Source organism: Balaenoptera borealis (genome assembly GCF_965194805.1).
Source record: "Balaenoptera borealis genome assembly, chromosome: 18".
NCBI classification, from domain to species: domain Eukaryota; kingdom Metazoa; phylum Chordata; class Mammalia; order Artiodactyla; family Balaenopteridae; genus Balaenoptera; species Balaenoptera borealis.
This window is the reverse complement of record NC_138877.1, coordinates 68633144-68660516: the sequence shown is the minus strand read 5'-3', so window position 1 is coordinate 68660516 and position 27373 is coordinate 68633144. Positions and strand designations below refer to the sequence as shown.

The 27373-nt window shown below is 37.0% G+C and overlaps 1 protein-coding gene across 2 annotated transcripts in view; it reads right to left on the bottom strand.

The window, feature by feature from the left end:
• Nucleotides 1-396: 396 nt before the first annotated feature.
• The window catches only part of TM9SF2 (transmembrane 9 superfamily member 2), a 64569-nt gene continuing 37592 nt past the window's right edge, over nucleotides 397-27373 (bottom strand). For both annotated transcript variants that reach the window (XM_082366110.1, XM_082366111.1), the window contains 11 exons: nucleotides 27044-27155; nucleotides 25903-25982; nucleotides 24981-25089; nucleotides 20770-20902; nucleotides 18355-18474; nucleotides 15131-15188; nucleotides 11976-12135; nucleotides 10062-10213; nucleotides 8725-8836; nucleotides 5067-5238; nucleotides 397-1088 (listed from right to left, as the gene is read on the bottom strand). In XM_082366110.1, coding sequence (XP_082222236.1) covers nucleotides 1021-1088; nucleotides 5067-5238; nucleotides 8725-8836; nucleotides 10062-10213; nucleotides 11976-12135; nucleotides 15131-15188; nucleotides 18355-18474; nucleotides 20770-20902; nucleotides 24981-25089; nucleotides 25903-25982; nucleotides 27044-27155 — 1276 coding nt within the window. In that variant the 3' untranslated portion in view covers nucleotides 397-1020. The remainder of the gene's footprint in view (nucleotides 1089-5066; nucleotides 5239-8724; nucleotides 8837-10061; nucleotides 10214-11975; nucleotides 12136-15130; nucleotides 15189-18354; nucleotides 18475-20769; nucleotides 20903-24980; nucleotides 25090-25902; nucleotides 25983-27043; nucleotides 27156-27373) is intronic.

The window sequence follows — 27373 nt, the reverse complement described above, 5'->3', positions numbered from 1 at the left end:
TAAGACAATGTAATCATAAAGAAGAAGAATCGCTAGTCATTGTTAATGTACAGATCATAAAAACTGACTTTTTAAAAAAATAAAAAATACTGTATTTTGAAAAACAGGTAAAAAATATGAAATTCTTAATGGCAATGCAGTAAGGCTCATATTAACTACTATACTTACATAATTTATCTGGCTAGATCTGCATGATTAAAATTTCTGTTACTGCCTAATAGTGAAAAATTTTAGTTTTGTTACAAAGCCCAGGAGACTGGAATTTCATTTAGCTCAAAACTCAGAAAGTATTACATTAGCAAAAATCAGTAAAATCTGACATAATAGTATAAATCATTAAAAACACTATTGGTAAATGGATTTGTATTTACAGAATCTCCATGAATATGCAATGAAGACGTTTTTACAATATTTATTAAGATAAGAATTTTATAAATTGAAAGACTCAGAGGCACATAGTTTTAAAAGGCCAATACCATGGGAATAATGACGTCAACACAGAAAAGAAGATATGAACAGTTACAACCAAGACAAGATTTTTTTTAAAAGCCACATCCCCCCAATACACATCATACGAATTATCCTTCAAAATTACCATGATAAAAAGTTACTTCCTTCAAAGAAAAATAATTCTTTCCACCTACCAAGCCTAGAAAATCCTATTTACAATGAACTGTCCTGTATTTCATCAGTATTGTTTAATATGGCCTCTTCTACTTTGTCATTAGAGTACTGAAAATTTTATAGCTATTATATTTACAAATGCACATAATATTTAAATTTGCTCTTCACTGAGAACAACTGAAAATATACTTAATCAAATCACAATACAAATGTTTTAGTGTTGATAATACATTCTGTGGAGACAGGTGTAGGGGGAGAGGTGTATTTAGAATTATGTTGTTTCTGAAGGATTACTAGGCCAATAAGTCTGATAAAACTCAAGGTAGTCACAAAAACAGGTCTTTGTTGATGAAGAATTTAATTTATTTCTGTTTTAACTGGACACACGGGGCTTCTTCAGTCAACCTTCACCACACTGTATATTTTGGTAACAAACCAAAAGCATGCAAAGAAGCCAATTGTTCCTATAAAAGAAAAAACAAAAATAAATCCCTTTTCAAAGGCAGCTTCATGATTTACACAAAAATACAGGCTTAAAATGATTGGTTCCTTAAAAAAAGCCACAAAACTATAAATCATTACTTAACAGGAATATACCATAGATCCGTGAACTTTTTTGAAAGATACAGAATTCAAATCAAATTTCTTTCAGAAATTGATAGAAAAAACTTTTTATGCTATAAGATTACTGAACGCTTTCTGTAATATATTCTTTTTCTTATTACATGGAAAAGGCTAAAATTGAAGATGAAAAGGATGCCAATTTTACTTTTCTATTTAAGAATATTTTCATTTTTTTTCCCCACGTCTTTTTTGGGAGTATAATCGCTTTACAATGTTGCTGTATAACAAAGTGAATCAGCTATACGTATACATATATCCCCATATCCCCTCCCTCTTGCACCTCCCTCTCACCCTTCCTTAAAAAACTAAAAACAGAACTACCTTACGACCCAGCGCAGCAATACCACTACTGGGCATATACCCTGCGAAAACCGTAATTCAAAAAGAGACATGTACCACAATGTTCATTGCAGCACTATTTACAATAGCCAGGACATGGAAGCAGCCTAAATGCCCATCGACAGATGAATGGATAAAGCAGATGTGGTACATATACAATGGAATATTACTCAGCCATAAAAAAGAAATGAAATTGAGTTATTTGTAGTGAGGGGGATGGACCTAGAGTCTGTCATACAGAGTGAAGTAAGTCAGAAAGAATATTTTCTTATCACAAAATGGAAAACTGCCATTTAATTAATTCAACATATGATATGAATGGCTTAAGTATCAGAATATCAGATTCACAGAGTAATTAAATGGGGATATTTTCTAAGTACAGTTAGTGGGAATGATCAGTTTTCAAAGAATTACAATAAAATAACTCAAAAAGATTTTACAAAGTGTTGAAAGTGATATGATTAGAATAGTAACAAAGGCACACCCCCTCTGAAATGAGAGGTGGTGTGGTACTGGAGGACAGAGCAGCTCTGTCATGAGCTGTGTGTATCATCTTTGGATTAGACACCTGGAATCTCCAAGCCCATTTCTTTATCTTATTTAAGAGGGATAATTTTATCTGCCCTATCTCCATAGACTGTTATGTAGAGTAAATGAGATGATTCATGAAAAAATACATGCCTTAATTTTCAGGTATTTTCATCCCTCTACATGCCAAAAAATCTGAATGCTAGACAGGTGACAAAAATGAGGCTCCAAGGAGTTACGTAACTGTCTAATGGCCTGTGGCTGGTAAGAAAGGCCAGAATTCAAATTCACTTTTTCTGACTTCAAGTGTAGCATTCTTATAAACTATACCATGCTTAGATTTACTAAACATAAATTCAGAGACTCTGTTTTAAGAGAATATATTCTAAATTGTGAAACTAACACATTTTTAAAGCTGAGGCATAGCTTTTTTCCCAAGATTACCCCCTAAGAAATAGTCACTAGGTAGGGGTGCAGAAGAATACAGAAGGAGATACATACATGCCCCTTGTGGAAGTTTTATCTTTAAAGTTCCAACAGTTTTCACCATTGTTTTAAATGTAATATAAACAGAAAGTATTAAAGTAGATTTTCTAAGTCAAGAGACTATACCTGGGCCATTACTACAGAAGTTATGAATGTTATTATTCTCACATCATACATGTACCGAGTACCTACTCTGTGCATGTCATGCACACTGTGTGTGTTTTGGAGGACACACAAATACACCTTTTGGATATTCAAAGGGTCATTATTAAGACTTGGGAAGAGGTTGGGGTTAATTTCGGAAAAGTAATGGTGAAAACATAAATATATTTAAACAATCTTATGGTTAGCAAGAACTTCAAGATAATAAAAGGTTATTTTAAGATGAGAAAAAACATTTTATCATCATTCTAGCAACCCTAAGAAAGTTGTTTATTTTGTTCTTAACAAAATACTTCTAGTATTTTATTTTGTTCTTAACATTGAATAGATATAGTGTACATACTAAAAGTGGCATCGTTCCTTATGTGACAGAACAATTATTTTGTCTTGTATAATAGATTGACTTAAATAAAAGGTGTCAGTTCAGAGTCCTGAAATAAATATGGATATCCCCACTTCAGAAAAATTCAAGACACTGAAAGGGCTCAGCACTCCTATGTAGAGAACCTTTTCCACAAAGTGAAATACACTGAAAGTTACTGGCTTAACTGGTTGATTCAATTTGATGTGGCTCCAGAATTTAGATTACAAAATTTGTTTTACTCTAAATAAGTAAAAATATGACACTTTAAAAATCAAGAACAATAAAGTTCAGGTGATGGTTAAATTATCATTGTAACATATGCCTGGAAAAACAACAAGACATTCACCAAGATCATTATTTTTTGTGTGTAACAAGGAATAAATTACTCTATATATGCATGCATGGACACAGATACAGATGCACAAAAACAGTAATCCTTGTTTCACAGGCTATGACTGTTTTACAGACATTTATTAAGACTTATGGCTATGGACCTAAATCTATCACATAGCATCAAGATATGCACCCCCCAACTTCTACCCCACTATGTCTGACCAATGAATGACCTGCAGTACAGAATTGATGTAAGTGCCTAAAGCTTGTTACATACTGACATAGCAACGGAGCACTTCAAAATTCTACCTAATTTTCTTAAATGTTAACAGATGAGTAAAAAATAGAAAAGTTCTAATTTTTTAGAAAGTTTTTTTCTGGGACTTCCCTGGAGGTCCAGTGGTTAAGACTCCGTGCTTCCGATGCAGGGGGCACGGGTTTGATCCCTGGTCGGGAACTAAGATCCCACATGCCGTGCAGCCAAAAATAAATAAAAACTTTAAAAAAAAATTTTTTTTTAAAGTTTTTTTCTTTTTGACTCCTATATTTCCTGACATAGCATGCAACACAATCTTAGATAAAATTTTAGATGTACATTTTTTATGACAAAGAAAGGTCCCCCCAGTCTTTTTTTTTTTTTTTTTTTTTTTGGTGTAGTCCTTCCACAAATGCTGACCAAGCACCCACAGGGCTCTGAGATACAGAAAACTTATCTAGGTGGACAGAGAAGATATACACATAGAAATACCAATATAAAGCACACTGTATCCCATTAGGTACTTGGATTTTAAAGTGGAGATATAAACCTGTAGTTTAAAACTTCTAGAATAAGGGATGTCCTATGATTATCTTTTCTTGATATCATTTATTCTCAATCTCATCTTGACTTCACTGCCTCAATTTCTACTTACTCCTAAACTTAGGTAGTTAGAGCTTTTTATGCTATTTCTGAAATGAGCAGAAGCAAGACTGTTCCATTAAGAGATTAACAGGGGGGGCTTCCCTGGTGGCGCAGTGGTTGAGAATCTGCCTGCCAATGCAGGGGACACGGGTTCGAGCCCTGGTCTGGGAAGATCCCACATGCCGCGGAGCAACTAGGCCCGTGAGCCACGGTTACTGAGCCTGCGCGTCTGGAGCCTGTGCTCCGCAACAAGAGAGGCCGCGATAGTGAGAGGCCCGCGCACCGCGATGAAGAGTGGCCCCCACTTGCCGCAACTAGAGAAAGCCCTCGCACAGAAACGAAGACCCAACACAGCCATAAATAAATAAATAAAATTAAAAAAAAAAAAAAAAAAGAGATTAACAGGGGAAAACCTTGAGAACTACTGGTTGAGATGCCCCTGTACTTGCAGCACAACAATGGACCCCGTTTAGTCTCCTCCCCTTAGGTTCTGTTTTCTCACCTTCGGTTTACTGATATTCACCTCACAGGGAGGCAGACCAAACTATGCTTAGCTGCGCTCAAAACTAAATACAGGAGCACTGAGTAGCACAAGCTTTCATGTAATTGTAATGTGCCTAAGAGCTTGTAATTTGGATGCAAGTTAAAATAACTGTAATCTGCCTAAAAACTTATTAACTAAAAATAACTCGTTCTAATTCTTACCTGTAAAAAGAAAGAAGATCAAAACCATTATCATGGTATAACCAAAGTACAGAATTGTACTTGCTGTTCCTGTGATTTGCAGTTTTGAAAAGAAGTAGTGTATTGCATATATTAAGAAATAAACTGCAGTAAAGCCACTGGTAAGGAATGAACGCCATTGCCAATGATAATCCTGGGTAGAAAAGAAAAAAATGAAAGATCAAGAATTACTTTCCAATTAATAGATAACGTGCAGTAGAATAAAGTTATAAAGCAAACACAGCTAAGTGAAATAGCGCCCCAAGCCTAATTTTTGCTATTGGTTCCAGTCTCTTTCTCACACTGAACTTTGCCAATTTCCCTCCTCACTAAAGGTGCTGAGAAGCACCCTCTAGCTTTGATGGAACTACTTAAAGACTGGCTAAAAACGTGTAGAAAAATCTTAAACAGTTTATGAATAATGAAGCATTAGGCTATATTTTAAAATGTATGTTTCCCAAAAAGAAAAGAAATATACGAAGAGCTTAGTTACATAATTCAAAATTAGTATTACTTATAGTCTAGTCATCTCTATATTAGGAAGAAGATTATCCTCAAAAAAAAACCCTGGTTGAAACCCATTTTTAGTTATTACTAACAATTTATATAAGGTAGGTTTTTAAATACAGCTTCTCTTACTTTTACATAAAGTGGCTTACAGCTTAGCAGGAGATCTTCTAAAAGATACTTCACTATCTTACCCTTTGGAATATGTAAAAAAAATATATATATTTCAAAAGCACACCAAGATTAGAAAATCCTAAAGAATCCACACACGAAAACTACTACAACTAATAAATGAATTCAGCAAAGTTGCAGGGTACAAGATCAACATGAAAATCAGTGTTTTCATATACTGACAATGAACGATCCAGAAAAGGAAGTTTAAACAATTATTCCATTTACAGCAGCATCCAAAAGAAAAAAAATACCTAGGAATAAATTTAACCAAGGAGGTGAAAGATTTGTACACTGAAAACTACAAAACACTGCTAAAAAAAAATTAAAGATGATTTAAATAAATGGAAAGCCATCTGTTTTCACGGATTAGAATACTTAATATTGTTAAGATGGCAACACTCTCCAAAGCAACCTACAGATTCAATGCAATGCCTATCAAAATTCCAACAACCTTCTTAGCAAAAATGAAAAAGCCAATCCTCAGAGTCATATGAAATTGCAAAGGGCCCTAAAGAGCCAACATAATCTTCAAAAAGAAGAACAAGGTTGGAAGACTTACCCTTCCCAATTTCAAAACTTAATACGAAGCCATGGTAATCAAAACAGTGTGGTGTTGGCATAAAAACAGCATATATACCACTGGAACAGAATTGAGACTCCAGAAATAAACCCACACATCTATGGGCCAATGTGTTTTCAACAAGGTTGCCAAGGCCATTTAATGAGGAAAGAATAATTTCTTCAACAAAAGGTGCTGGGAAAACTGGATAGCCACGTGCAAAAGAATGAAGTTGGACCCCTAACTAATACCACATACAAAAATTAATTCAAAATGGATCAATGACCTAAAACTATACACTTGGAAGAAAACATGGGGGTAAATCTTCATGACCTTGGATTTAAGCAATGAATTCTTAGAAACAAAAGAAAAAAATAGATAAATCAGACCCTCAAAATTAAAAGTTTGGTGCAAAAGACATCATGAAGAAAGTGAAAAGACAGCCTACAGAATGGGAGAAAAAATTTACAAATCATATATCTGATAAAGGTCTAGTATCCAGAATATAGAAAGAACTCTAACAATTAAACAAAAAGATAAACAACCCAACTTACAAATGGGCAAAGGAATTAGACATTTCACCAAACAAGATACCCAAGAAAATACGCTCATCATCATTAGTCATTGGGGAAATGAAAATCAAAACCACAATGAGATACCACTTCACACCTTCTAGGATGGCTATAATTTAAAAACCCAGAAAATAGCAGGTATTGGCAAGGATGTAGAGAAACTGGAACACTTGTGCATTGCTAGTAGGAATGTAAAATGGTGCAGCCACTGTGGAAAAAACAGTTTGATGGTTCCTCAAAAAGTTAAACAAAGAATTACCATATGACTCAGCAATACCACTCCAACATATATACGCCAAAGAACTGGAAACAGGTACCCAAATAAATATTTGTACACGAATGTTCATAGCAGCACTATTCACAATAACCAAAAGGTGGAAACAAGCCTAATGTCCATCAATGAATGAATGAATAAACAAACTGGAGTACATCTATCTATGCAATGGAATATTACTCGGCTATAAAAAGGAATGAAGCACTGATACATGCTACAGTGTGATGAACCTTAAAACATTCTGCTAAGTGAAGGAAGGCAGACACAGAAGGTCACACATAATGTATGATTCCATTTACATGAAATACCCAGAACAGATAACTCTGCAGAGACAGAAGCAGATTGGTGGTTGCCAGGGTCTGAAGGGGAGAGAAGAACGGGAAGTAACTACTTAATGGGTTCGGGATTTTATTTAGAGTTGATGAAAATATTTTGAGACAGAGAGAGCGGGTGCACAACACTGTATATGTAATAAGTGCCACTGAATTGTTCACTTTAAAATGGTTGATTTCATGTTATGTGAACTTAATCTCAATTTTTAAAAAAGCGTCTCAAGTTTAACAAAGTCAGATTTTATCTCCTGTATAGAAAACAACTATAAAAGAATGATTTAAGACAATCTAAATCTTTAGAAGTGACCTAAGGACACCAACACACATCACCATGCTGCCAAGTATATAACTCATAACAATGTAATCTCTGAAATGTTTTAATAAATTTTTCCACTTAAAATGTTTATTTTCACTAAATTTTCAGTCTACAAGTGTCTGTATCACAAAAAAAGAATATTAATTTTAAAGTCAGACAGTTAAAGAATAAAAATTCAGCAAAATGTGTTATTCTCAGGAAATTAACATTTTAAAGTTAAGCTCTAAATAAATAAATATACTGAATCAGGATACTATCTTAATTCAATCTTAAAGAAGGCTACATTCGATTTAGGAATACAGGTCAATTTCTACCTTAATAACACATATTTACAGAAATTACTTCAATTACTGTTAAGTCCCCTACATATGAACCTTCAAGTTGAGAACTTTCAAAGATGCGAACGTGCATCTGGTTCCAGCAAGGAACCAGCACCTGTGCCATCAGCGTCAGGCGTGAGTGAAACTGCAGCTTGCCCTCCATCTCCTACTGCTGACGATCCTTCAGCTCTACCATCTCCCACCTCCTCTCCCTCCTCCAGTCAGTAACTCTTCTTGCCTGTTCACTCCATGCCAGTCCTTGTACCCCAATTGTTGTACTGTACTACTGTACTTTTCAAGGTGCTGTACTGTAAGATTAAAAATGATTTTTTTTGTTTTTTATGTATTATTTGTGTGAAAAGTATTATAAACCCATTACAGTACAGTACTATACAGCCGACTGTGTTAGTTGGGTACCTAGGCTAACTTTGTTGGACTTATGAACAAACTGGACTTATGAACACGCTCTTGAAACAGAACTCGTTCGTATGTAGGGGTCTTACTGTAATAGTATTCAAAGTGGCCTTATGCCAAAATTATAAATACTGTCCACAAATTAACGTAATTGAATATTGCTAATACATACCTCTGCACATAGGTGGAAATAGCAAAGAAGTATAGTTGCTTCAGAACAGGTAATAACCAAAATGATAAACACCAGGAACAGGAAGCCAAACATGTAATACATCTGGTGTGACCTATAATCAAACATATCAAGATGAAGCTATAAATATTTCCTCTTTGACACAGAAAATGACAAAATCTTCTTCTCATTTTTCTTGAACTGAAAATGTTTGCTTTTTCTCCCAACTAATCAAAGACAAATTCTCATAGATTTAGACAGTGATGGGGCGGGGATGGGGCAGGGGGAGGAAGGATGCAGCAGTGCTATTGGACTCTGCCTTCCTGTTCAGGGAGAACCTGAAACTCTTATTTATTCAAGTATGCTTAGCCCATCTGTCTACTGGTGAGTCAGACAAATTTGATAAAATTAATGTGAAGACAGAGCCAAACTAAGAAAAGGTTACATTTGGTACATATTGTTTTCTATCATATATGATAAAAATCAGTTGAATTTGGAAAAAACACTAACAGTCAGGAATGAAAGACAAGTTCTAATCACTAAAAAGCTCCAATTTAGTTCTAACAATGCTACCTGGGACCTTGGTACTTTCTGTAACATATGTCAATGCGATCAAATAAGGATCATAATATACTGCAATGTACACACTCTAACAGTGAGGCTCAAAATTGCCACTACGTGCTTTCCCATTCAAACAAGAAATCAGAGAGTGAAGGGATCTTGGGATAAGAAACGACTTTGTAATTTTTTTTTCCCCCCTTTGGCTGTGCCATGCGGCTTGTGGGATCTTAGTTCCCTGGGCCCTCAGCAGTGAAAGTGCAGAGTCCTAACCACTGGACCACCAGGGAATGCCCAAGAAACGACTTTGAAGGCTGTCTAGCTCAACCCTTTCTCCAATGCTGGCTTGAATCCCCTCTATCAAGAGCTCAGAGTATCTTCTCTGAAGCACTACAGATGACTTATTAAAGAGCACAGGTTTGGAGAGATTTAGGTTAATTTTCTGTCATACAGAAAATGTAGCTGTGTGACACAGGCAAATTACTTAACCTCCAAAATCTCATTTTCACCTCTGTAAAATGGCATAATACCCACCTTACAGAGGTCTGAGAATTAAGTAAGAGTAAGAAATGATAAGCCCTTGATTAATAATAACTTATCACAATTATTCTTTCTCACACTGAAAAGATAAAATAACCTTTTGTCTCTTAAGATTTCCGATAATTGGAGAATGGCTTACATTTACAAGGTATAAATAGTAATCCATATAAACAAAAAGAGAAAGCTAGTACTACATATAATGGGAATGGGAATAAGAGGACTTGACTTAGTCCTTAGCTTACCAAATACTATTCAGAATGAAGAAAAGCTGTATAAAGATGCACCCAAAGGGCAAAATCCCTCCCATGATAATACCAGGTAACGGCTTTGTGTAGAAGGACTGTTCAGGAATTTGACGTGGAATCTGATTGGTTCGAACTGGGTGTTCAATGGCCTTCAGAAAAAAACAAAAGAAAGGATTCATAATTATATATCTATAATCTAGTACAGAGAGGAAAAAATTCTTCTCTGTACTAGATTATTTGCCTGCTTTTTCTCAGCTTCCATGCTGACACGAATGGCGATACAAGTCTACCTGAGTCATCCAAGTGACATTTGTATTTAGAAGCAACAAACCAGATACCCCCAGGTACAATATTCAGTCTGTCTTCTGGAACAAGCCACCACTGTTTCCAGCAGTGATCCAATGACTAATGGCTTTAGACAAAGTAAGAAACACACAGGAGGAGATAATACAGTACTCAGAAAATAGTACTTAATAAAAAGGTAGAGTTAGGTTTTTCCTTTTAATTACATACTTGCTGTAAGAAATCAGCTGGTTCTGAAACTGTGGTCAATGTATTTTTTTTGGAGATGGACAATGTCATCTTTATTAAAATTGCTCAATTTTACTAAGACTTAAGAACACGAAGAAGATAATGAATGGCTCTATGAAGCTTTATAATCCTAAGTTATTGGTGATGTTCTCAATTATTCTCCCTTTCGTAACACATTATATGGTAGTATAAAAACAAATGGAACCTAAAGTACTTAAACAGTTACATAAGAGGAAAAAAGAGTACATATGTAGAAATTCATTTCCTTGCAAAAAAGTTCAAAAACATACTTCTATAGTTTTTGTGATGACATATCAAAATTTAAAACTTGATATTCTCATTGAGATTATACTCCTGTGGACTAGATTATTTTACATGTAGGTATATGTGTATATAGGCAGAGAACCACTAAATCGTTCTTCAATTTTTATATTTTTAGAATTTTAAGTACTTATTTAATCTATGTAATTAAAAAAAATTTCAAACCATATCAGTTTACTACTTATGCTATATAGATTTTAAGTCATAAGTTAAACAAAATGCCAAAGAACTGAAAAATCTTTTAGTAGCCTGGCATGGTAGGTGCAGTGGAGACTCTGAAGTCTCTTAAAAGTCAAGGTAGATAAGTTTCTTCCAGGGTTTTTTCAGGTCCCCTCACAAAGTGTACTACACTACGTAATTTCTCTTAACCTTGTGGAGATACTTTCAGAGGAGAGCAAAGATAGTGAAGTGGAGTTAGAGGAGGACACTGAAGAATTCTCATTTTCCTCTTAGCCTGAGGGTAGAAAGGGGGCAGCAGAGGTGGAGACTGAAAGACTGAGGAACTGAGACTTGATTATATTATTTCTTAAAATCAAATATTAGCAGGTAAGCATATAAAATTTATTCCAAAGCTACATATTAAAAAAATTGCTACTCTTACTGTATAGTCACTTTTGTTACAGCTTCACTTCCTAACCCATACTCAGTTTTACCCAGTTTACTTAGTTAAGTAATATAGATTAGAAACACTTATGGCTAAGAAAAAAATGCGTGTACTTTTTAGATTAAAAAAAAGTAATAATTTATTTTTAAATATATTCAAATTTTTCATTAGTTTAAATTAGCATTTCACTTCCTATTAATCCATTTTAGTTTCCATTTCCATTTACTTACAAAACTTTGAAATCTAAGTTTACATCCATAACCTCTCTCTACCACACTCTTCTGAGTACTATTTTAAGAATGACTGCAATCAAACTAGGAAGTCATCAATTTTCTATGAAATCCAGGTCCCACAGGACTAGTTTGTATCTTTTAGATACCTATGTCTTTTAAGGTGGCATATGCTAATTTCCACAGTTGAGATTCATTTGAATAAGTTAACACCTATAAACTTACATTCTTCTTAAAACCAAAGTATGCACCAATAAACGTTAGAGGCACAGATATGCAGAACCAAAGAGCCAATATGGCAACCAGCGTCCCAAAAGGAATAGCTGCTGAAGATCCTTCTCCCCAGAGAATCAGATTCATTATAAAGAAGTCAGCAAACACAATCCTGAAAGACACAATAGGTTTTTGGGTAAAACCTGAGGTGGAAGCAAAATGATACAGTAGCAATCATATGTAGTTAATATCATGATTTCTGTGTTACACACAAGGAAAGTGGAACTGCTGAGTCAAAGGGTATGTGAATTTAAAACTTTAGTAGAAACTGCCAAATTGCTCTTCAGATTGGTTTTGCCTGGCTTGAACTCCTATCAGCAGCTTATGAAATTCACCTCTTTCCATATTTTCATCATGCTTGGGATTGTTAACTTTGTTTTAATTTGCATTTCCTATTGACAACTGCAGCTGAGCATCCTTGTGTCTGTTGGCTTTCTAGGTTTTACCTTTGGTGACTTGCTGGTTATATTCACTGCTCATTTTTCATTCGGGTCGCAGGGCTTTTGCAAAGTCACATATGTGAGTTATTTATATACTCCAGCAAATAACTCCTTGTTAAATACCTTTCTCCTAGTTTATGACTTTTAAGAACCCAAACATATGAATGTGTGTACTTCGTCCCTTTCAGTCATTCTTCTATGAGTACATTTTTAAAACATGGCTGTAATAATACTATAATCACTTCTGTATACCCCCCTGCCACACACAGTTTTTAATGTTATCAAAGTGATCAATTTTTTCCTTTACCTTCTGTGTAACTTAAGAAAGCCTTTCCTAACCCGGGCTCGTAAAAATAGTCTTCTAAATTTTTGTCTAACTGTTACACCCGTTATATTTAGGTTTTAATCCACCTGGAACTGATTTCATGTGTGTGAGTTAAGAAGAGAATTTTTCTCCCTTCATGTGGACAATCAATTGTCCCAGCATCATTTTACATTGTTCCTCTGGTTGGTGATGCCACGTCTAGCATGCTTCTGTGTATACATGATCTACTTCTGTGTTCTCTGTCCTGGCAGACATAGGACCTCTCCAAATGCCTTTGCAATACTTGGTCTTCTCATCAGGTAACATGGTGAATTTGTATGTATCTCTAACAAGCTTTGCAGACTTGTCATATGGACTGTCCCTATTTTGAGAAGTTACTTCAGGTGTTGCAAAGTTTTTCTGTTGCTAATACTCCTGTGAATACAGTCTTTTCCCCATACAACTACCACTTCCATTAAGATGTTTTACTTGCTACTGGTGGTATTCATAATCTTGAAATACTAGCTGATATCTAGCCATTCTGCCAAACTCTTTTACTAATTCTACAAGTTTATAGCTCAAATTTATGTTCTCCGTATACAAATTATGTCACCAATAAATAATAATATAATCTCCACCTTTCTTTTTGTTTCATGTCTTAATGTAACTAGAACTTAAATAACTGAAGCCCTAAAAGTGATTTATGAAAATGTCTCTAGTGTTTCCTCATTAAATGATGTTGGTTTTGAATTAGAGATGAGATTTTTATTAATAGAAGGGAGCACTTCTCTCTCCATTAAATTCTTTTTTAATCTGGAAACAATCTTTAATATTATCAAATGCCATTTTGCTGTGCCTACTGCAATAATTATATGCAGGTGCTTATTTATAAAAAAAATTTTATGAATTGATTTCATATTATCAAATGATCCTTCTTTTCCTAGATGAACACCAATTCCCTGTGCCCTGGGGACTTGGGTTCTTGGCTCTTCTCCTTCTCTCTACTTACCTCATCATCCCCTGGTGAACACCTGTTTTTAAGGGTGGGATGAAGATGATAAATCAGAGAAGGTTTGATCAGAGATGTAAAAAACTAGCATAGGATAATTTCTGTGAAGGCAAAAAAGGAAGGAGTTTCAAGGAAAAGGTATTCCAATGTTACACAATGTAAAGAGGTAAAGACAGGAAAAATGGTTTCTAAATTTGAAAATGGGAACATCTTTGGTAACCTTAGACAGAAGTTCACTAAAGTGATGCGGGAAAAAGATTATGTGGGTTTACAATGTAAATATATGCTAAAAAAATCAGAGTAAGGGAGTATAGACTATTTCTTCAAGGCATTTTGTTGAAAATTGAAAAGAAATAAAGACAGTAGACTAGAAGATGCTTATAGGAAGCTCTTTTTAGAATATGGGAAACGTAAGCATATTTGTAGGAAGAGATGAAACACATGACCAGAACACAGAGAAAGCGAGAAATGGATTATGTCAGAGATTGGGGGGATGTTTGAAAGGCAAGATTCCAAAGGAAATTGTGGCTGACAGTCTTGGTAAGGAGGGGCACTTCTTCAACTGTCAGCAGAGGTAAAGAAGACAAAGGATATGGCTTGAGGAAAGCATAAAAATCTGAATAGAACGTGAATGGCTGAGAGGCATGTGAATCTTCAATGGAGGTGAAAATCTGAGACTATTTAACCCAATCATGTATAAAAATGCCAGCTATTCTTTCATTTCTGGCCTGCAAATGGAACAGTCTTGGCTTCAAGATTTAACCCTTGGCCTACTTTACTGCTGCTGATTATTCAGAGGCCAGTTCTTGCCCTCCATTAATCTGTGAGCAGGGGATAAACTGGGTTCTATTTCTAGGACCAGACACACATCAGATACTTGATATCAGAAGCTATCTTCCAAAGCACCACAGATGTTCTGTTTTTTTATGTTGGTGGTTGTTTTTTTCATTTTTGGTATATGTTACTCTAATCTAATTAATGGAATATGCTTAAAAGTAGCTATACTTATGATAAAAATCCGCAAATGTATGCCTGCCTGAACGATCTTCAGGTAAGGATTCATTTCTGTGATTAGGTCAAAAACTTTATATGCAGCCTTACATGACAATATGCCAGACTAAGAAACAGACTTTTAAGAAAAGGAATATAAAAATTTCTCATGTCTAAAGGTACCCTTTCCAGATAAGACACGTAGTTGCCATTCTGCAAATGTTTATTAAATATTCACTTTTTAAAAATTAAATTCATTTTCTTGGGTACATAGAGACAGAAAAAGATTAGACTTACAGGACAGAAATTCTGGGAACTAAAATATGACTATGTCAAGCAAGTTATTATTGAAAAATTCACTTACCCAGGACAAAGAAATGATGTTAATAAAACGTTTGTTTTCCACTTCTCACCTCCAAAGGCTGCAGAAGAAAACAAAAGTGGCATTAACATAAAGACTTTTCTTCAAAGCAAACCAAATATCCATACCTCAGGTCTCGTATTGGACAAATTAACAGACAGCGCTGGGTGCCTATTCCTAGAAAATGACACTAGCAAATGTCCTAATACTCCCTAATCAAATGATCCAAATCAGAGATGCATATCACAGGACTGCCCTGGATAAGTCCCACTCTAAAGATTGTTTCAGCATAAAATAAATCTAGTGTCAAAGGAAAGTCATCCAAACCAGTTTTTCTTTTCTAATCTTTCTTTTAAACTTCAAAACAAAACAAACCCTTAAATTCTAACCCAGTTTTAATTAATGGGACTAGATGGAAAAAGGGTGCACTGCAGATTCCCGTTTATCCTGAGGTCAGTTTCAGAATTCGTTATAAAACTAGGAACCCTCAAGCCTGACATGCAACACACTTCAATGCCCATAGTAGGTCTGAGTCTCCAGGATGCCTCCAGCACTGTAGTTTCAGGTAGGCCGTGGGTGGCGGTGGGGAGACCAGTGTGTAGGATCAGGTGACCAAGAAGAGTAGACGGGTTACGGCCACTTGACAGAACAAATTTACTTACAAACTTTTTACTCTCCTTTGCCCCTCTCTAATTTTTTTCCCCACTTTATTTTATTTTTTAATAAATTTATTTATTTTTTATTTTATTTATTTTTGGCTGCGTTGGGTCTTCGTTGCTGCGCATGGGGGCTACTCTTTGTTGCGGTGTGCGGGCTACTCATTGCGGTGGCGTCTCTTGTTGCAGAGCACGGGCTCTAGGTGCGTGGGCTTCAGCAGTTGTGGATCGTGGGCTCCAGAGCGCAGGCTCAGTAGTTGTGGCGCACGGGCTTAGCTGCTCTGCGGCATGTGGGATCTTCCCGGACTAGGGCTTGAACCCATGTCCCCTGAATTGGCAGGCGGATTCTTAACCACTGCGCCACCAGGGAAGCCCTCCCCACTTTAAAAAAAACAATTAAAAACTTAAGTCTCCAGACGAAAAAAAAAAAAATGAAAATACTCCCCTGCTCCTAGTTTAAAAGTTGGAGATAAAACTAGCTGAGATCTGAAAACCGCTTTGATTTTTAAAAAAAGTTTTAACAATTTATAAGCAACTTTAAGTACCTCTTGCCCTAAAAGAAAACAACAAATTATATATATATGATTTGAATTCACAGCATTACTGATAGGCTATTGTGAAATTATGAATTTTGGGTTTAATACAACTCTACTCAAAATCCTAATATATTTTTTGAAACATTAAAAATGCTTCTATAAAATGAAGCATGTTTTGACTAGGGCCACGTGACAGTGTGTCTCAGAATGTTCTGCCTGATTAACATGCTACTTAATCTGCAGCTAGGAGAAATGAAGGACGGAGAGAAGATGAAGGGGAGGCGTGTCTGTCGGGCAGAGAGTACGGATCAGAGCTCAAGCAGAGGGAACAGCATGTGGGAAGGCAGGTGCACAGGCTGACTGAGGAACTCAGAGAAACCCAGCACACAGCAACAGTGAGAAAGGGGGAGCAGGCAGGGGTCCAAGCGTACCTCACATGTGTTAAAATACATCTGACCACCCTAATCCTATGTCTATTAGTAAAGAATGAAAGATAAAAAGAACTCTGACAAAATTCACAGAAATTAAACACACTCACACACACATACATGAATATAGAACTTCACATACTCTATGCATCTCGCAAAGTCTAATATTTCTATTTGGGGTTGAGTCTAGCCAACCACACCTTAAGGCCACCTGTGTAACCCTACCATGTTTTAGGGTTATTCCCTAAACCTTATGCCTATCAGAAGACCTTGGGCAACCCTAGCCCTGCGTCAGCATCTGCCTGGCATTTAAATTCACAGATTACCTACGGGACCGTCTCAACGGGACGACAGGATTCCTGAGCAGGACCCTGGCAAAGCTGCTTTCTAAGTCATCTAATCATATCCCCATCCTTACTCTGTGGCTCTGATCGTTTTTTTCACTGAACTTTATTTTACTTCTGGAAAGCAAGAATACAAGAGAATGCAACAAATCATGCTACAAAAGTAACTCACTTCAGGGCTCTTTAAAACAGTGAGATCTTAATTTACTTTAAGTACAGTTTACTTTTATAAATATTAAACTGATGTAAGTACGACCTCTCTCATATAAGGTATTCCTGTATATACTACTTGTTGGTTTGTTTTTTTTTTTTTTTTTAAAGTAGAGGGAAGGATTTTTAATTAATTAATTTTTTTATTTTTGGCTGTGTTGGGTCTTCGTTTCGTGAGAGGGCTTTCTCTAGTTGCGGCAAGCGGGGGCCACTCTTCATTGCGGTGCGCGGGCCTCTCACTATCGCGGCCTCTCTTGTTGCAGGGCACAGGCTCCAGACGTGCAGGCTCAGTAGTTGTGGCTCACGGGCCCAGTCGCTCCGCGGCATGTGGGATCTTCCCAGACCAGGGCTCGAACCCGTGTCCCCTGCATTGGCAGGCAGATTCTCAACCACTGCGCCACCAGGGAAGCCCCTAACTTGTTGTTTTTTAAAACTTATTTATTTTTGGCTGCACTGGGTCTTCATTGCTGTGCGCGGGCTTTCTCTACTTGCAGTGAGCAGGCTTCTCACCGCAGTGGCTTCTCTTGTTGCAGAGCACGGGCTCTAGGCGCACAGGGTCAGTAGTTGTGGCGCACGGGCTTAGCTGCTCCGCAGCACGTGGGATCTTCCCGGACCAGGGCTCGAACCCGTGTCCCCTGCACTGGCAGGCGGATTCTCAACCACTGCGCCACCAGGGAAGCCCTATACTACTTGTTTTAATGAATAAATCAGTGATACTCACTCGTACACTTTTTCCTTTATTAGTCTATAAATATGTTTCTATGAATGTAGCAAATCTAAGTTGTTCAGCCAAACCTGTGATGTCAAAACTTAAGAAGGAGAGACGGGATGATGGATAAGCAGCGCCCAAATTTGTTTAACCCACTGTTTAAGCGTGTTTGAACGAGCAAATCTAGGGACAGTCGCCCCCTTCACAAGCTTCATTAAGTAAGCATACACACGTATAACACGTATTGTTTAAAGAGCCTCAGCTACCAGACACAAAGGCCCAGACAACTGATGTAGCCGGTTCGACTCCTGGTCTGGACACGCAGCAGGGTGGCTTTCACTTACACTTATAGAACCTGGCAGCGACGTGGCCCGCAGGCGCGCCCAGCAGCACCCACAGGACCACAGCACACGTCATCAGCGCGCCCCTGTTGGCAGGCGACAGAAATCCCAGGCAGGCAAAGACTAAAACATAAAGTGATGAGGTTTATTACGGTTCCCTTCGAAGTGAAAGAAGACCCCTCTCACGTTTTAAACGATAAATACAACTTCATGAAAATACGCTCTCTTACCAGGCAACCACACTGAAACTTAGTAGCATTTAAGGCGCTGTATCTATAGGATCACACATAAAGCAAGCTCCGATTTGGAAGTTTCCTGTCAGGGTCCACGAGACCCCACCTTTCCTGTTATCAGTGGAGGCTCGCTGGATGCTCATGAGTGCTTTCAGCTCTTCTGAGATTCAAGTAGAGCTTTTAAAATTAACATCAATAAAAAATATTCCCACTATAAAACAGTCTCACTTTTTGTTCCTTGTAAAAACAATACTGAAGTCCTCTGGGGTGAAAAAAACCTTGTAACATTAAAACATAAAGAGATAAGACAGAATCTAATCAAAGAACAAAACAGGGGAAAAAAGATTTCATAGTACTATTCGCTTTGTGAACACAAGTTACTGAAGGGCTTGGTCAATGACTTGGGAAATTCTGGTTCCTACTCTTATTCAGCTAGTTCGTTTTATTTGTTCTTCCCTATATAACCCTCCCAACTAATAAGAAAAGAAGTACTATCTTATATTTATAGCAATTCCTAGCTTTAAACTGCAAGTCAGAAGTTATGGTTTTCTCAGAAAGAAATCCAAGAACAGATGCAGGTGGCTTTCTAATCCCAGGAGCACCAAAGTTCCCAGTGTTTCCCCTGGGTGCACACAGCCAAGCACACACCATCGCACACCCTCTGATCAGCACCAACTGAAGAGGAGAAACTCACGATCGATGACAGGAACCAGACAGGGTAACTTCAGACGGTCTACTGGAACTTCAGCTAAGGTGCACCCCCCCACCCCCAATTCCTCCCAGGCCTGAGAAATGGATTGTTCTGAAGCAAAACAGTCCATATTCGAGCAGTGTAGGGAAACAATCCCTATCATTTTCTAACCTAGGCTCTCTGAAACGTTCCTTCCTTACAAGTTCACTTTCTAGCTGACCCCAACAAAGATCGGAGAGGGGCAGAAGGCTGCTCTCAATAAAATTTCAAAGCAGAATTTCACCCTCAAGCATCCATTCTGCTCCAGCGCCACCTCAGCTCTCTGGGGATTCCGTGCAATCGCCTGTGTCCAAACCTCTTTCCTGACTCGTTTTCCCAACGTACCCTCTTCAGTGCAATATACTTACAAATGCTAGTCTCACCCATCACACCGGCATCTCCTTATCTAAGTTGTTAGTAGATCAATATGTTCTAGTTAGTCTTCAAACTGAGCCGAAAGGTGCAAATCAGTAAACCCCAAACTTATTCAGGTGCCAGACATCTGGCATTGATAATTCTCTTCCCAAACATTTATGTGGTTAATTGCATCATAAAAACTTAGAACAATTTTACTAGCAGAAAATGATTATAGTATTAGGCATTTAATATGCAATCAAACATAAGAACAAATGTTTGCTAAAAAAATTATTGAAAGGTCAGTGGTTTCTGAATTCTTCTAGTAACATTCATGTGCTACTGTTCATCAGTAGCACGCAACAATAAAGGAAACATGGGGAAATGAATGCATAATTCAGAAAATTCTTTTCATAAACATTTTTTTCTCTGGTAACTAGGAAAACTGAAAGACCATGGCATTAATATATTTCCAGAGAATAGTCTCAGAGCCACTCCTGCAGCTGATGAATACCTCTAAGGGATTTCTATTTTTAAAAAAAGAGAAGAAAAAGATTGTCCTGATTGACAAAACCTTAATAAAATTTCTGAAGATTTTCAGGTGGCACAAGGAAGAGAGACTTTTTGTGTAGGAAGATCTTTCCTGAACATTGCTAGAGAAAGAAAGAGGTCTTGCTTCCTAAATCCTGCCAAGGTGGAAAGGTCTACAAAGAGCTTCCTGTCCCATTCCCTTCTTCTTTCTCTCTCAGTGGAAGCCAAGAAATCTTACGCTCTGGTGGGACAGGATAGTCAACCTGCGTGACCCTGCTGCCAGGCTGCCCAGACTCAGACCCAGATGGTCTTTGAGGATCTGGTCATCCGCAGCTGCAGCGCTCCCACAACAAAGGCCTGGTCTCTCTGCAGCTGGGAGGGAGACAGGAAGAGTCAACTTCTGGCACAGCTAACCTTGCCCCAGGTCACTTATGGCCAAAGCACACAGATTCTGAGAACCAAAAGGGCTCTCAGAAACAACCGAGCTTAGCTACAACTTAGGAAAACTGGATTTCAAATAATTATTTAGAGAAAGTAATTTCTAGTTTGTAATTTTCACGGAACACTTACACAGAGTCACGAAAGTCATAATTAAAATCTGTGTCCCTGATCCCAGGAAGACTGACAGCAGCATCCCTTTTCTTGGAGGACGGAATATATCACCATGAACTAGCTTCCAGCCAAATTCTTCCTGGGCATCCTCCTAAAAAGGGAATAAAATCGTTTAAGTGCCATGTGGTATCACCAAGAAAACTAGACAGTTTGTTCACTGTTGAATATGCGGATATGGAAATTTTAAAAAAAACCTTACAAATGTTAGTATTTATTTCAGTTTTGAAGTATAAAGCTTGACTCATGGAGCTTTATAGCTTTCTTGAATTATTTTGAAAGGAATGTTGTGTGTTAAGGTCTATAAATATAGTTACTGAGAAACTTTAAGAAGAAACACAAAGATAATGTGATACTTAGTTCTAGTCTAATAAGTCAAGCTTTATGATCCAATTTGATGGCGATTTTAAGTCATACTCTATAGTTTTCTTCTTCTTCTTTTTTTTTTTTTTTAATAGTCTTCTTAACCTACACTTACTAATCTCCAAAACAAGCAAATGGTATTAGGTCTCATAGCTACTTTGCTTGTAGTAGGCTTGGCTGTGAAAATATTAATAAGCTTGTGTCACCAGCCCAAACTGCTCCCCTATCTCCAGACACACATACACACCTGCCTAATCAACAGCTCCACTGGGTTGTTTAATGGACACCTTGAACAGAATTATCCACAGTGGAACTGATTCTCTCTCCCCGCCCCTACCTGCTCTACCTGCACTCTCCCTCAGTAGATAAAAGCTCTATCCTTCCAGTTGCTCAATCCCCAAAACCTCAGAGTCATCCTTGATGCCTCCTTTTGTTTTTTTCACACTTCACATACAATCCTTTAACAATTCTTACAGTTCTAGCTCTAAAATATATCCACAGGATCCACCACTAGCCCCTGGTTCAAACCATCCCTTCTCACCTGGCTCTCACAGACTTCACTAAACTAGTCTCTGTTTCTGCCCTTGTCTCCATTCAGCTGATTCTCAATACAGAACCAGAAAGATCCTTTTAACTAATCGGGTGGTTCAGACCAGAAACGTGGGGTCATTCACTGGCTTCTCTCCCTCTTCCACCCTCTCCACAGTCAACTGGTCGATCAGAATTCCATCCCACCTCCTGAACACCCTCTGTATCTATCTGCCCACTTCCCTACTTCTTCCCTGCCACCATCCCCTATCTCTGGGAACTCTCTAACAGTCTCCTGACTGGTCTCTGTGCCTCCAATCTTGCCCGGCTCCAAACGATTCTCCACATAATGTTCAAAGTGATTTTCCTAAAACATGAATCTGGCCATGTCACTGCTGTTTAATATTCTTCAACAGCTTCTCAATGACCTTCAGAATGCACAGCTTAGAAGTCCTTCAAAATTTGGTCCCTGGTATTTTTTCAGCCTCCTCACTTAACATTTCATCCAGGGTACATCTGTATCCCTCCCCCAAATTCCCACTCAAATTTCTATCTTTGCGAGCAGTAGACAAAATTTTAAAAATAACATTCTAGTATTTTATAGTTTCACATTTTCATTTAGATCATTAATCATTTCAATATAAGTAATAAAGTTGGAATCTACCTTATTTTTTTTCTAGATGGCCACCCCCCTAATCCAAAAGTATTCATCAAATCTATTTTTTCTTTGTTGATACACTTTTGTTAACCTCCAAATTTAGACTCATTATTATTATATATAGAAAATACTTACTTGGAATTTCTTCGTTCACCAATCCTCCTAAATCTCTCTTTAGGATTGTTATTTATTTATTTTCTACTAAAGTATTTCTATAGTAATTCCTTCAGGTCTGATAGACTGATTCACTGCTAAAGTATTTCTACAGACATTCCTTCAAGTGAAAGTCTGTTTGTGGTCAACTGGTTTTGTTAGTCTGAAAAAGGTATTTCATCTTCATTTTTGAAAGACAGCATCTCTGAGTACATGATTCTATGTAAATAGTTAATTTCTCTCACTGCCAATTTAAAAATATTATGTTTTGAGCTTCCATGGCCAATTTAATTGTTTTCCCTTTGCAGATGCTCACTCTTTTTCCCCTCTGGCTGATTCTAAGATCTCTTTTCTCTGGTGTTCTGTGGTTTTGCCCAGTTGATCTAGGTGTGGATTTCATTTTATTTATTACACTTTGGATACATTGCCTATCCTTTATCTATGGATTCTTATCTTTCATCTATGCTGGAGAATCGTAGCTGTTACTTTTTCATATATCTTATACTCTGTAATTAATAATCTTAATATCTGAAATCTTTGGGACTTGGTGTAAATTTGTTGTTTATTGTAAATTTTTGTGAATTTCTGATTAATAGATCATACTTTATTGACCTTAAATGGGGGGAATCCTGCAAATCCAAATTTGAGAGACTTTCCTTCAGAGTATTTCTACTCGATTCTGCTGGGAATCAGAAGGCATGTACTAACCTAGAACCATTTTGCCCCCCTTCAAGAATCCAGGCTTAATACATAGGAGATCGAGGTTCACCACTGACCCAAGGTTTAATGTCCCAATTAGTTAAATACTTGATATAAGCACGGACCTAAAGGAGAACTTCAACTTCTCATGCTTGTACTGCTTCCTGCTCTGGCCTCACTCAATTTGGGGGGATGAGGTGGATTTGGGGAAGTCCTTGGATACCTTTTTTTTTTTTTTTAACCTATCATAAGCCCAGCAATGCATCAAGTCTGGTACATCAAGGGCTAATTTGTTTATTCATTCATTCAACAAATATCTGTTGATCACCTACTATATGCTTGTCACTGTTTAAAACACCAGAGATACTACAGTGAGTATAACAGAAAAGTTCCTCTTCTCATGAGTACACCTTCTCATTGGAAAGGCAGACAATAAACAAAATAAGTAAAATATATAGTACTCTAGATGGTGATAAGAAGTATGGATGTGGGGTGTGGGTGGAGAGGATGTAATTTTAATGGGATGGTGAGGAAGGTCTCATTGGGAAGATCATATCTCAGCGAAGACCAGAAGGACGTGAGGGAGCTCTCTGAGGGATGAACACTTGAGGAAGACAGAAAAGCAACTGTAAAGGCCTGGAAATGGGAACCCGCCTGATGTGTCTGAGGAACAGCAAGGCAACCAGCATGGCTGGAGCAGAGCTCCAAGAGCTACTGCAGAGCCTTATGGGCCACTGTAAAGACTATGGCTTCTCTGAGTGCAGTGGAAGCCACTGGAGGGCTGTGATTGGGAGTGAAATGACCCTGAACAGATACGCTCTGATGGCTATGATAAGAGACTGGCAGGAGGGAAAGAATGCGAGCAAGACTGGAATAGGGTTTCCCGGCCTGTCCCCCAAAGCCACCTCTGTACAAATAAAGAAAAAATTCCATTAACTCAGCAATTATTTGGAATTGCCAATTATGAACAAAGTATTGTGAAATTATTTTAATCAAATATTTAATAAGGCATACAATCAATAAAATCATGGAAAAGAAACTGTGGAGTACAAGTGCTAAAAAGCTTCTAAACATTAATATGTTCTTTTTTCTAATTAGAACAGGACAGAGAGATGGGGGGAGCTAAGAAGCTGGGGAAGAGAAAACAATGAAAATCTGAGTTTTATGTATTCATTACAAGTAGTAATTCTTGTGGAAATTTTGTTAAAGAGCTGCTAGGAAATTAAAAAGTATAAAATGTAAAACATTATGCAACTTAAAATGCGAATAAATGAAGTTGAGGCATTAATTACTTTGAATCCACCAAAAGGTTGAAATGATAAAAATTCAGTTAAAATTAATTTAAAAAAATCAAACATACACACATATAAAAATTGCTTGGGAGCTATTATACTCAACTTTGCTGTTTCCCAAGTGGAATAGAGAAATAGAGACCTATTTTTCTGCTGGAAATAGAGACTCTGACAGAGCTGATGGCACGTAAGTGAAAAGAGGGCAGAGCTGGAGCTGTGCACCTGCACCCTTTCTGCACCCTCTACTGATGCAGACGAGGCCGTGAACAGTTCAGCTCTGAGAGCTGCGGTCACTAAATTTCTACAGAAAACCAATCCTTAAGGATCATTTCCTTATTTGAAAATGTGAATTCAGAGTAACTTTTGAGAAGAATGTTGTAAAAGCAGATTCCATCTAAAGCTATTATTTAAATTTTTTCCAAAGAAAAAATAAAGACTGTCCTCGGCAGACCAAAGAACAGTTCAGATGTTTCACTCACCGTAGAATCCATCTGATTATATCTGGCAATATCTTTATGCAGCGTCCGTAGCATAATCATAGCCACCATTCCAGACAAGAAGAGGACAATGACCAAGGAATTCATGATGCTGCAGAAATAAGCATGTTAGGATTAATCTACAGCTTAATCTTCGGAACAGCAAAACTCTTTAAAAACTATTTACTGAGTAACATTAAAACAGCATTAATCAAATTAAAAACTTGACCTAAAAATCCAACGAATTCAATGAACTGTGTTCTGCTACACGGCCTTTTAGTGGATGCATAACTGATAACTGTATGTACTTATCATAATTTTGTGGTCTGTTGAGAACTAGAATTTTTTTCTCCATGGTCAACATTAATAACTACTGTGCCCAAATTAGGGCAACATAAGCTGCAAGGATCAAAAATGGACTGGTCTGTACCCTCAAGAAATCTACTGAAAAACAAAGTTACTCAGTATATTAATGAGTAACAAAAAAGATTAATCAGTGAAGTAGGAAAAGGAGAGTGATGGCACCATGAACAGCTCTCTAGATAAAAGTTTTGAGTCATGCTTAGAAGAGAGAATAATAATAATAATGATAATAATAAACAGTCGTAACAGCCGCAGTGGCTTGTCTATTGAGCCCTCTTTCATGCCAGGTAAGGTGCTCAAATGCTCTGTTTCATTACCTCCTTCAATCCTCAGAATAGTCCCATGAGACAGGTTATTTCTAGATAAAGAAATGGACTCTGAGAAACTGGGTGATCTAGCCTGACTCACAACCAGTGACTGAAAGCCAGGACTGAACCCAAGTCTATCTAATTCAAAAGCCCAGCCTTCTGAATAACTGGAGAATCAGAGTGAATGGGATGTTCAAAGGGAGAGAGAATAAAATAAGGACAGAGCATAAAGAAGATTAATTCTATACTCTTACCTAAACCACTGAATGTGGGTATGAGGCATAGATTCCAGAATGTAGTCCCATCTAGATGCCCATCTGATATTCTTATCTTCCTAGAGGGATTTAAAAACACACACACACACTCTTTAAATAAGAATTTGCCAATGAAGCATATCAGGAATCCAAAAATTTCCATTCACAGCTTAACATTCCAGTCAACAGATACAAGTCCGCATTATCATAACTTGGGTTAGTCATGAGACTTATGGACCTAGATTTACTAAAGTCTCAGGAAAATTAGGATAAAATTAAGCAGTAAATAAAAAATAAGAGTTCCTAAAAGTATCTAGTTACTTGTATTTTTTTAAAGTCTTACTTTAAATCTTAATTAGCAAAGGCTTATTTTAAATGTCAAGATTTAGAGCTTTAGAGTATTTAATTATTTTCAGAAAATTGAGTGGAATAGCTTATTCTTTATTCTCTTTGATGCTATCTATCTATACCTATGAGACATCTAACCAGACCAGAGTCTAACCTAGGTACCCTGAGCATCTGGCAGGTGTCACCCACACTGAGCTCTTAATACCTAGAAAGAAATATGTACAATTTACTGCACCAGGCTTGCAAAATTACACAGTATTTAGGGACAGTAAACGTCACGACTATATTGGATTGCCAAGATAGTTTATTAAAAATAGAGGTGGAATATTGCCCAAGATTCTCATAAAATGAACTTTTACTTTCCTCCTAAGAAAACCCTCCCTTGAATTACCTAGGAACCTATATAGATCATCTACCATCAGGAAACTCTCCATTTAACCTTACACTCAAATCCTGATTTTAAAAATGGTGTTGTTTGCCCAAATGCTTGTTGCATATCTTTGACACTTTCATACTATCCTTCATGCCTGATTTCTACCTTTTGCCTTGTCTGTACCTCTTATGGCTTAACACTTTTAATCAGGCTCAGTTCTCCAATTCCCCATACTTCTTATTTAAACGAAGACTTAGTTTTGAGTGCAATTATGTTGCCTGGTGCACTGACAAACTATTCCAAAAATTAACTCATTAAAAGCTTATCTATTTGACAAGCTAATCATATTTTTAATTAGTTTAAGTAATATGAATTAAAAATCAATTTCTGAGTTATACTAAAGATAAAAATCACACTCACCTGGAAGCTAACAGAATAAGTATAGGCAATTCTGATCTCCCCAGAAGCCTTGTTACTTATATCCATGGGGGGTCCAGAGCAGTCTGGTTTATCTATATGGGTGTGCTTGAAGCTGTGGGAAGAAACATTTTGGCAAGATGCTGATAAAATAGTTTTTTAAAATGGAGTAAAGGTTAGAGATTTTGTTCTTATTTCACAATGCTGCTGATAGTCAAAAGTGATTCATATCACACTGAATAGTACAAATATTTACTTCATATAAATAAATGGCTTAGTTATTATAAGTGTACAAAATTGTTACTCAAAATAAGAACCAAACTTTGGAAAACA